Source organism: Phoxinus phoxinus, assembly GCF_949152265.1.
Source record: "Phoxinus phoxinus genome assembly, chromosome: 11".
Taxonomy (NCBI): Eukaryota; Metazoa; Chordata; class Actinopteri; order Cypriniformes; family Leuciscidae; genus Phoxinus; species Phoxinus phoxinus.
In genome coordinates this window covers 35,450,902-35,463,401 of record NC_136886.1, presented here as the reverse complement: position 1 = coordinate 35,463,401, position 12,500 = coordinate 35,450,902, and the positions used below count along the sequence as shown (strand labels likewise).

General features: G+C 40.5%; 1 protein-coding gene across 2 annotated transcripts in view; it reads right to left on the bottom strand.

Moving 5' to 3' along the window:
- cyth4b (cytohesin 4b) overlaps positions 1-12,500 on the bottom strand; it is a 182,941-nt gene that overhangs the window by 17,383 nt on the left and 153,058 nt on the right. The window contains exons 1-4 of one of the 2 annotated variants that reach the window (XM_079628171.1): positions 9,462-9,797; positions 8,283-8,356; positions 6,365-6,429; positions 4,511-4,577 (exon numbers count right to left, since the gene is read on the bottom strand). In XM_079628171.1, the coding sequence (XP_079484297.1) occupies positions 4,511-4,577; positions 6,365-6,429; positions 8,283-8,356; positions 9,462-9,483 (228 nt within the window). In that variant the 5' untranslated portion in view covers positions 9,484-9,797. Of the gene's footprint in view, positions 1-4,510; positions 4,578-6,364; positions 6,430-8,282; positions 8,357-9,461; positions 9,798-12,500 lie in introns of those variants that run through there. The other variant, XM_079628170.1, reaches the window with a different exon arrangement.

The window sequence follows — 12,500 nt, the reverse complement described above, 5'->3', positions numbered from 1 at the left end:
AATCATTCCTATTCTGCACCCGCGCACAGCGGACTCTTCCCTCCACAGACGCACGTCGGTAAATTAGGGAATGAACTTGCGCTCGGGGGGGCGGTTCAGTGTAAAGAGGAGTGTGTTCCGGCGCAAACGTTCCCTGGTGATATTCTGCAGTTCAGAAAACAACTCCGCCACTGACCAGGAGAAACCCAGTCTAAAGACAGCGGCGCCGCGCGTTAGTCATATGCTATTTTAAGGGCGCGTGCTTTTCCATTATGTAGCGTGTGAACAACACACACACTTTGATTCTCTCGCTTTGAACTCGCCGGGATCCGCCCACAGAGTTACTTGTGTTTCACGTTTTATACTTGCGTTTCAGAGCGTTACAATAGGGCCCACTGACTGCACTTACTGACAGATTAGGAACCCTAACCCAGCCTTTCTGAAGTTACCCTTCCACGGTGCTAATGATGTCTCAGTAGATATGGACCAACCCAATGTTAAACGACAAATTCATATCTTTTGTGATGCCTCAGAACAGGCAGACGGATCTGTGTCATTCCTGAGAACTGAGGACAAAGAAGGCCAAATTCAGCTTGCATTGCATTGCCAGATTCAAAGTTGCCCCCAAACGGAAACAAACTATCCCTAGACCAGAGCGATGTGCATCGGTTATTGATGCTCAACTGGCAAAGCTGCTAGAAACCAAACTCACAATGGAAATAAGCCGAGTGGTCTTGTGGTCTGATTCCACCACAGTTCTTTCCTGGCTGAGTCTTGTAGCTTTAAAGGTGCTGTATGTAACTTTTTCACTCTACTAAAGCATAAAAAGACCATAATATGTTTGCAGATATTTAGGAAACATGCTGAGTTTCTCTGGAAAAACACTTCTACAGCTAGTTATTTTACTTGTTATTTGAAATGTGCGTTTCGTGTTGGAATGTTTGTTTTTGTTTTGGTCAGTGTGATCTCGCCCACTGCCAGTTCACCCAATAGTAATTCGACACCCCGGGACGCCAGTTAGCAGGAAACACAGCGTATTGCAGCCAGCAAATTGGGTCACAGATTGCAGATTCTACCCAGCCTAAAAAGCCTCGGTATCCATCTAAAAATAAACGCGGATGAATCAAACTAATCAACTTACAGTATGTAAGTCTCCTCAGCTTTCATTTTCAATTGACCCTTCGCAGTGAGCTTGATTGACATGCGATCTGACCAATCATACTTCACCATCCGCCATTTTGTCCGACAAAGCAGTCAGGAGAGTTAGTAGATTAACGGTGGAGGATTTGAACTTGAGAAGCGGAGTGTACTGACGTCTTTCCGTGGTTAAAACAACATTCCTCCTGATGTTCATTCATGTTTATTTGATGCTATAAATGAACTAGAAGGAAGAGATGATCGGTTCACGAGCGGCTTTAACTGAGGCGACAGCGATCTGTCACACACATTAAAGAGCCACAAAACTGTGAGAACATGGTGTGTGTGAGAGCGGCGTAGCTTGTCAGGCATAGCGACAGTAACTAAGGGAGGCGGGTCTTTGCGAACGGTCAATTGCGCTCGTTCCTGTTGGGTGTCCTCAAACTGGCAACCCGCGTGAGCGTCAAGTCTGAGGAGGCGGGGAATCAACGATCTCCGATATTTTGAATTTGTACTGCAGTGCCTATTTCGACCACTAGCTGTCATTCTTACAGACTGCGCCTTTAAAGTCTTCGTAGGGACTAGGATAGCATAAGATCTAGCGGATCAGCATGAATGGCGATATGTACCCTGCAGAGGTTCGCAGCCTACAAGAACTAGTGTCACCAAACAGATGTAGTCAAGGTCCACCATTCTCACTACAGGCTGATAGTGCCAGTCCTGAAACCTCCTGAAGATGAAGTGGAGAAGAGAAAGAGTGTACTCTACGGTGTCACCAGAGTATCAAAACCCTTGAACCCCAGTGAGTACAGGTCATGGAAAGACCTTGTTGAAGCCACAGTCCAGCACAGTCAAAATGACCCAAACCCATCCAGTCAGACTGCTAAACAGAATAGCAGAAAGCCTCATCTTCCAAAACATCCAACGTGACAGTTTCCCTAAGGATTATGAGCGACTGAAAGCTGGTTAGCCTGTATCCACTAAAAACCGCCAGCTCAGTTTATCCCCAGAGTTTGATGAAGCCGGTCAGCGTATACGGGTTGGGGGACGTCTAGGTGAAGGTCTAGAACTCCAGACACTTCAACCAATAGTTCTGGATCCTCAACATCCAGCAACCAAACTGCTCATACAGGACTATGACAGTAAGCTCTGTCACCCAGGAACAGAACGGGTAGGCCTACTTGCTGAAATGGGGACAATTGTGTGGATACTAAGAGGTCGTGAGGCAATTCGTAAATTCCAGCACAACTGTATAGAATGTCGCAAGTGGAGGGACAAAGCTGAGGTCCCTAAAATGGCTGATCCACCTCCAGCCTGTCTGAGGGGGAATTTACACGACAACGATATGCTTAAAGGCCCTTTCACACCGGACGCGTAACGGAAAAGCTAAACGAATAACCGAATAGTTCGCGTGTGAATAGTTCGCGTCAAACCCACATCAGCCGCGGCGCGAATTTGCGACGTTCAGAGCTTCAACCTTCCAAAACTTTCACGCCGACAGCTGAGAAAACATGGATCCTTCATCATCATCATCATCATCATCCAGTGAAGACGAGCTTTTCATTTTCTTTAAAAGACAGAAAAGAAGGTTTTGGGTGCACCCGATCTTAAAGAACAGAGAGTCTGAAGGGGAGTAGCTATGCTAATCTTGTACAGGAGCTAAAACCCTATCATGGCCGGTTCAGACAGTGGCACCGCATCTGACGAGACAAACAACAAACTTCAGGGAACCAATCAGTCCGGAGCAGCGATGGCAGTCTGCTGAGGTGAGCTGTCCTCTTAAAATCATCAGGGGCTACGTTTACATGCAATCAAATAAACAATCCACTGTATGTGATTGGCTGAAGCCTTTTCTGTCGCCGCAAAAGTAAAAAAAAATCGAAGCTAAAAAAAGTAAAAGTAGTTTTTCCGCCGCAGCACATTCGCGTTCGGTGTGGAAACACTCATTAAACAAACAGCGGATCAACAAATAAAACCATCGCACGAATTATTTGTGCGACAAAATCACGTCCAGTGTGAAAGGGCCTTAAAGCGGAGACGTTTATCCTTTGAGTTTTCCGTGTACTGACGACACCATTGTCAAAATAATCCCCATTCACACGGATTCGCGAAAACGACTAAAAACACTGTATTCTGCTGCCAGGCCACTAGATGGCGATGAAACACTATAGACTGAACACGTGAGCATGACCTCATCATCTTCAGAGATCTGCGTTGTTAGTTGTTTACATGGAGATCGTTTTCAAAAACTTGCACTTTAAAACCCAAAACCCAAACCTCCCTTTTATAACACCTGGGCCTGGGATGGACTGTTTTGGGCCCTTCCAAATCAAAATAGGACGAGTCTGTGAAAAGATGGGGTATAATATTCCAGCGTTTGACCACTCGACGTGTCCACATTGAGCTCCACACATCTAGAGACCGATTCCTTGCTTATGACTGTGAGGACATTTATTGCCGGGGCCGAGGCACCCGATCTGAACTGCATCTGACAGAGAATTAAGAGAAGCTTTAACTAACTGTAGCCCAGAGCTTCAACAACACCTTGCCAAACAAAAAATCTGTGATGTTGAGAAGATTTAACCAATCAGCGACTTATTGAAGACATTGGAAAGGACGCTAGGTGGCGAGCTAGAAACTTCCCGAACAGTTAGCAAGCGGAGTTAAGAGAAGAAGCATCAGATCATCATATTACACTGATTTCTGAAGATCATGTGACACTGAAGACTGGAGTAATGATGCTGGAAATTCAGCTTTGATCACAGGAATAAATTACACTTTACTAGATATTCACATAGAAAACTGCAGATTTACATTATAATAATATTTCACTGTTTTACTGTATTTTTGATGAAATATATGCAGGTTTGGTGAGCAGAAGAGACTCTTTCAGAAACATTAAAACATCTCGCCGACCACAAACTTTTGAACGCAAGTGTATGTGTGTTGTCTTCAGTGTGTGGTTATAGATTTGTGACTGTGTTTGTGGTGTTTATTAAACATCAAACATTCATGTGTCGCTCTGTCATCTCTTTCCATGCTCGCCGGCCTCGCTGTACGCAGCAAAACCACACAGACTCAGAGCGAGAAAACCAAAAGTATTTCAGGGACTTCATCCTACACAGTCTGTTAACCTATCATTTACACACACACACACACACACACACACACACACAGACCTATATATAGCGCAAATGCAGTTGACTGTCGTGTTTTCAGTTCAATGTTGAATAATGACATCAGTCTCTCCTACAGAGTGTGTGTCTGAGAGACTGACCGATGTTCCACTGGCCTCGTCATCTCACGCTGGAAACAAGCGTCTCGCTGACATCATCATCATCATCACCATCATCATCATCATCACCATCATCATCATAACCCATCCAGGTCTCACCTTTTTAGGATCCATGTTGAACTTCTTCTTGCCACTACAGAAGCGTTTCTCCCTCTCCACCGTCTTACTACAAACAATTCAAGAAAAACAACGTTCAATTATTTTACCAGCGTTTAATCGCAATTATGACTAGAACTATTTTAAAAATGGTTCATTTAAATAAAGTATAAATATCAGATGGAAAAATTTAACTAAACAAAAATTTGAAAGGTTACCTTGACAACTAACTGAAATAAGTTTAAACTTAAAGGACAAGTTCGGTATTTTACACTTAAAGCCCTGTTTACAGATCGTATCTGATGAAATAGAACGGTTAAGATTAAAATTTGGACACATGCTCCTGTCCCGAGAATTTTAGGTTTATTTTGCAGTTGGTGGCGATAATGCACCTTTGCCAATTCACCTTTGGCTAAGCCCCGCCCCCCTTAGTTACTGTTGCTACCTCCGACAACTTCATCTGGGCTCTGGTTTGGTATCAACATGGCTTATGCTGTGACGCTCTTCCTGATGAACTTTTATCAAACTTTTATAAAGCAGCAAATAAAGTGTCGGATAGAAGTAGGCAGAAGCGGCTCAGTGTGCGTTCGAAGGCTTTATTCAAGACATACCGGAGAAACACAAGCAACAACAAGATCCAAATAGAGGCAAAAGCATAACGGTCACAGTCAAAACATGAACCGCCGCATCATATCCTGATGGAGACGGAGACTGGGACTCACAATATCAGGAGCAACACTGTTCATGCAGAGCTGTCTCTATTCACTTCTATAATCGCTATTACAAAGCAAACGGACTACGCCAGTATAAAGGTGTTTATTAGCAGCGTGTGCTAGCGTATCAACAATTAGCGTAGAGAACCGAAATCATGACCTAAACCAGCATAAAACTGTGTAACTAGTGTAACTCACAGTAAGATTAAAAGCTAAATGTATCTTAGAGCAAAAGTGTGTTGTTGATCTTGAGGGGTTTCGCTGACTGAGGACGTCCACACAGTTTAATCCAAAGAGACACTTGTCAGGATTTGACCGGTTTTGGGAAGGGGGAAAACGGACACCTCCTCCAACCTCTCTGGGAAACACGTATCTGTGTTACAAACGCCCCAGACACAACGCTTAACCATATTTCTGATAAAACTATGACGGTAATATCCTGCCGAGACCAAACATACGAGACGCCGGTGTTAAAGTCAATGGAGCGCTGTGAACAAGTGTCGGACCGCTGTGGAGCTCGTTCTCGGCTGCGCTGTGATTGGTCAATCTACATTCTAGGGCGTGGCTTAGCCAAAGGCGAATTGCAAGCAAACCACGGGCATATACACAGAAGAAGCAGAAGATCACTGTTTAGATCATGATATCTATGGTTTAGATAGCTTAGCCTACGATACCGCGTCTGCGACTGCATAAGACTACAAAAAGCATACAAACAACCCCATTTCCGTTTCCCGCGGCGGAGTAATACCGTACCTCACACAGCGAATCCAATACAACGAAATAGCTGCGAAATAAACCTAAAATTCTCGGGACAGGAGCATGTGTCCAAATTTTTATCTTAACCGTTCTATTTCATCAGATACGATCTGTAAACAGGGCTTTAAGTGTACAATACAGAACTTGTCCTTTAATCACTAAAATTACTAACTTGAAATAAATAAATACAAATCTGATAATAATAAAAAACAATAATATAACTAATATAACCAGAATTTAACTAAAATTGAAATGAAAGCTGAAAAAAAATTTTTTTAATAAAAAAAAAAATGCTAATTCAGAAATGAATAAATGCTGTAATAAGACACAAATAAAGCTCTTCCTCAGATCATCAGACGCTCAGATCATCACTCGTATATTCACTCACTTGTCTTCTGATGACTTGAAGTCCTGAATATCTGCCATCACGTTTTCAATCTGGTTCTTCAGTTTCTGTACGAACAATGAAAAGCCTCTGGTCAGGTTTCTAAAGCTGCTTTCATAATAAAGACATATAGTTTACTTCATTTACAGTCTGTCTATTAAACACTTGTGAATGTGATGGAAGAGTCACACCAGACACACGACCACAAGTCCAGTACGACCCGTGAGAGTCTTTTGGGTTCTTCTGGACCACTTTTTTAACACATTTTTTTGTGTTTTTACTTTTTCACGGAACAACGACGGAAAAAGAAACCACTATGACAAAACAGCAGCGCATCTGAGGAACACACACACACAAACACAGATTCTCATGTGACACGTCATGCCGAAGCAGAGTATGCAAATTCATGCAAATTCAGAACAACTTAGAAAAAACAGATGCTTGTAACATTCAGGGAACGTTCAGAAATAACGTTTTCATAACGTAATGGGAGAGTTTTGCTTTCTGCATATCCAACACGTTCTGCATATGATTGGAGAATCACACCACACACACACAAACATGACCGCGAGTCTAATATGAAAGAGTCTATTAGGCTATTTTGGACCATTTCTTCTTTTTTTAACAAATTTACGGGAAAAAAAACCACAAAGACAAAACAAGAGAATATTTGAGGGACAAAACAAACGCATAAGACAGATTATGCTGACAGGTAATGCTGAAGCAGAGGCAAATGATAGTCTTAACTGAAGAATAACGTCCAGTCTCTCAGAGTTTTCTTATTAAAACGTTTGTTCAAAGTTATCTGGTCTTTAATAATGTTCTCAAAACGTTAGCATTATTTATACATCATTCATTGAAAAAAAAAATCTAAAACGTTTTAGTTCGTCTAACATTTTTTTAAATGTTACTTTAGTTACAATCCGAAGTAACGTTCTCATAACGTTTGAATAACCAAGAAAAAAACGTTTTTAAAACTGGATGTTTGTAACATTTTCAATTCAATTTCCTTATATTGTCATTGCATATATTATACAATGAAACTAATGAACAAACCTTATGGTGCTTCACACATGACAACACAACAACATTTAAGACACACTATATATAACCAGTGTTGGGGAAAGTTACTTTTAAAAGTAATGCATTACAATATTGCGTTACGCCCTTAAAAAGTAACTCATTGCATTACTTAGTTACTTCTTTAGAAAAGTAATGCGTTACGTTACTTTTGCGTTACTTTTTCCCACCTGGGCTGGGCTTGTTTTTTTATAACACAAAAGTTATATTTTTGGGCAAATGTAAAGACCCTTTCACAGCAAAAGTGAAATAATAATAATCCTCCGGCTGAAGGACATGTGTACAGTAGAGGAAAGCAAACCTTTCTATCTATCTATAGTCATTTCTGCTTATTAAACTGAATCATCGAAGGTCAGAAGCCATTTATTTAATTTAGTGTTTTATTTAACATATTTAGTTATTGAAGTTTTGCATAGTATTCTGATTCTGCATTTCACTGATTTTATTCATTTTGAGGAATATTTAATATTTTGTTGTGCAAGTGAGATGAGTAAATCCTCACATTTAGTCTAAAACTACAATAAACATCATGTTCACACACACACACACACACACACACACACACACACACACACTTTGATTTGTCTCAACATGAGGACAGGAGAGCTGTCAGTCAATAAATGGGAAAACAAAGTAACTTGCATTACTTATTAGAAAAAGTAACTCAGATATTTTGTTGTAAATTTGAACAGTAATGCGTTACTTTACTAGTTACTTGAAAAAGTAATCAGATTACATAACTCAAGTTACTTGTAATGCATTTCCCCAACACTGCATATAACACACTACAATACAGAAACTTGACAGTGTCATGTAAAGATATTGCACACGTGTTCCTCACCTCGATGTCCTCCAGCAGAACCTGCTTGTGTGTCTTCAGCCGCTCGATCTCCATCTGCTCCTCCACCGTCAGATCTGAGCAAGCACACACACACACACACACACACACACGCGATCAGAGGAGTGTTGCTGCAGATTCAGAGAGAGATCTCACATGTGAAACACTACAGGCCCAGAACACAGCAGTGTGTGTGTGTGTGTGTGTGTGTGTGTGTGTGTGTGTGTGTGTGTGTGTGTGTGTGTGTGTGTGTGTGTGTGTGTGTGTGTGTGTGTGTGTGTGTGTGTGTGTGTGTGTGTGTGCAGTAAACACTGAGGGTTTAATGACCAGATTAGAGCCGTTAGAAATCTCTCTTCTCAGTGAAGAGTTGAACAAACGCTTCACACTCGTCGGGTTCTGCTTTACGAAACAGGAAACCTGCTGTCATGGCCGTGGGCTCCTGCGCGAGGGGCCTCTGAACGTGTGTGTGTGTGTGTGTGTGTGTGTGTGTGTGTGTGTGTGTGTGTGTGTGTGTGTGTGTGTGTGTGTGTGTGTGTGTGTGTGTGTGTGTGTGTGTGTGTGTGTGTGTGTGACATGATTATCCAGACAGACGACAGAAACGAGAGATCCAGCATGAAATCAGACCAGCACATATAAAGGGAAGAACATAAAGCTCAGTCATTTTAATATCAGATAATAATTCATCTGATCCTGGACTACAGATTTTCATATCAATCCATCAGTTCTCTCACGGTTATGAACAAACGGTTTTCCTGTAACATTAATAGAACATTAACTCAAAGTTATCTAATGATTAAAAACGAAAAATATTATTAATACATTGTTTATGGAATGGTTTTTTTTTCTGAAACGTTTTTAAATGTAACTACTCGTTTTCATAACGTTCAGAGAACATTCAAACGTAACGTTCCCATAATGTGTGAAGAATTATACATTTCAATAACCAAGAAAAAACATTTTTAAAACATAAAAAAAAACTATACATTAAATATAGCCTACTTTCACCATCATCTAGTTGCTGGTGTTGTGCAGATAAATAAAACATCACCACCAATAATCAAATTATTAATTAAAACATACATTTGCAAGAACATCCTGCAATGGAAATACAGATTTGACCAATAAAACCTTGAATGTGAATCAGACTGAAGAGAGAGTTAGTTACGGTTAAATGTCTCTTACCTGTGTGACAGCTCTCAGTCATTGTGTGGATGATGTTCAGACTCCCGTTTCATTAAAGCTGCGAGTTTACAGTCCGACTTTCTTCATGTTTGTTGAGTTCCTCTATCAGTGCCCAGCCCTGCAAACACCCGCTTCACACCAGAAGTCAACAGTTTCCGCAGGAGGAGCACAGGACCTCACAACAACACGCACACACACACACACACACACACACACACACACACACACACACACACACACACATACACACACACACACACACGTACACACACACACACACACACACACACACACGCGCGCGCGCGCGCGAGAGGTGATGGCGATCGGATGGTGCCCTCTGCTGGTGATAATAAGACAGATAATAAGAATACTAACTCTCACATGAGAAGCAGAAAGACTGAATGAAGAATCTCTTAACATTAGCCGAGGCTATTCTCTAGTTCTCTGGAAAAACACGAGTTCTTTAAAGCTAGTTAAACTCCAGCTAGCAAAGAACGTTCTCTCAGTGTTATGAACAAACGTTTTCCAGGGTGGGGATTGTTTTGTTTTAGGAGTTTTCTATATGTTGTAAGATGTGCATATGCATGTACAGTATACGTTGATGGCATTTGCATCATGTATAGGGATGTTACGTTTATTTGTGTGTGCATGTGTAGCTAGCATAGCCTAATGACTGCAGAATTGTAACTTTTGTTCGTTTTTTTTTTTTGCATATGGAAAATACGGAGTGTTTTTGGATTAAGTTTATCTGTACTGTATATATTTCTCCAAAAATAAAAATAAAGTAACGTTTGAGTTGAGGGCTGCCAACTGTCACGCACTCAGCGCGAGACTCACTCACGCCACATCCACATTCAGAAAAAATCGCAAAGAAAAGAGGAAACTGACAGACAGCAGGTTGCTTTAGATATGGAACAAAATTTTATTTTTTTCCTCACGAAATTCAAACAACAAATACCGTTTTGGCGCTTGTAAATGTGACGTGACAGATCGCAGTGGTCCCGGTTCAAGCGGCACGTGACCAATCTAATTAATATAGACACGAATTAACAATTTGAAAGATACAGTAGCCTACAACTTACCGTAATGTATTGTGAATTTGTGCCTCATACATAATATCGATCTATCAGTGTTAAAACAGCTGGAGAACAATGTCACATATAGGCCTACCGATACATTTACCTCAGGAAAGCCGTAACTATAGCACGTTAGTTGGAGATAAATTAGCTATAGAGAGGAGTAGCTTGCTAAATATCTGCACTGTATTACATATTTATTACTTATATAAGCTACCAGCACATTGGTACCACTCTGACTTGATTTGACGATATCATTAAAATATAGCCTAATAACGTTGTTATGATAATAAATAAAAAACGCGTTATATTTAATGCAGGGCTCCCTGTATATGTTTACAGCATTAGGGGAGATATTTATTTATTTTTGAGAAAAATTGCCATGTAGGCTATCTACTGTACATAATATTTATCCACATTAATTGATATTGAATCAAGATCGTAGCCAAATCACAAAAATTTAATTGAAATTTGTTTCAAGCAATAATAAAAACTGTAACCTACCAGCCATTGTACTAAACATTGCAACATGGGCCACTAAACTTCATAAAACTCTGTTTAGTTACCAAATGTTTTGACAATCACAATATAAACTTTTTTTTAAAACACATATTCCCATTGGCTGGGAAGAAGCCTGTGCATATTTTAATGTTTTTGAAACTGCACACACAATGTTATAATGGATCTGATGAGTTTATTGTTGGACTGACGTAAACTCCCCCTCTTCATTGATTGGCTAGAGGAGGAGCTGTCAATCTAGAACTAGAGGACCAATGGTGACGCTTTAAGCCCGCCCTAATTTACATGAAACTCGAACTGGAACATTTGGAAAAGAAGAGCGAAGAGATAAACAGCAGAAGCACACTAAAATCTGAGCAGCACAAAGTACAGAGTAATAAAACCAAGGAAAACATACTTTTTTAAAGAAAACATGAACATAAGTTTAAGTTTTGTGCAATATAAGTTTTAATGTGTTTATTCATCTTGTTATTTTTTTTATTCACGCTTATCATATTTTGATCCGTGGCCATTCTGATTATTTTGCATTCTTCTTTTCAGTTTGTGCTATATGTATTTTTACATTTTCAACCCGTGACCGCAAAATACTTTTGACGGGATATTGATCCCATAATATTTTCATGTTTTTAAGACTGCACACAAACGTTATATGGAACTGATGAGTTTATAGTTGGACTGATTTCAGTAAAAGCCCAGAATAACCAGAGGAAATCATCAGACCTCCTGTAGAGATGAAATATGCCCTTTTTAGTAGAAACATCAATATCTCAAAGAAATGCATAAGATACTTTGAGAGACTGTAAAGCATCTGCTCACTAACATCATGACCAACAGTTTCACACTGACAAGCAAAGTTGTGTGCATTGATGAAGAAGTGCTGTGACTTTAACCAGCCCAACACACACAACTCTCTCCTCACGCCGTCGCCATGGCAACAGCTCACAGATGCAAGGGTGCTTAACGCAGTCAATAACAAACCGCATCAGAAGATTCATCAGAAGATCTATTTCCGGTTGAAAGTGCAGATAGAAGAGCCTTCGCTTCTCATACTGCATCTGATCTGTGCTCAATCTCATGTCAATCTCAAGTGTGTGAGTGTGTGTGTGTGTGTGTGTGTGTGTGTGTGTGTGTGTGTGTGTGTGTGTGTGTGTGTGTGTGTGTGTGTGTGTGTGTGTGTGTGTGTGTGTGTGTGTGTGTGTGTGTGTGTGCGTGTGCGTGTGCGTGTGCGCGTGCTTGCGTGTGTGTTCTACATCACTCGTGCTTCTACGGTTATTCAGTTTCCAGGTTAAAACCATAACATTTGAGACTGTCAGCAAGCAACAGATATTATTATGTTTGAGGTTTATGTTAAAATATTACTTCTAGTCCCATCGTAAAGAAGAAACAGCGCTGCATAAAGTATACAAAGAACATAAAAGAAAAGAAGTGTGAGTAAAGGTAAAGG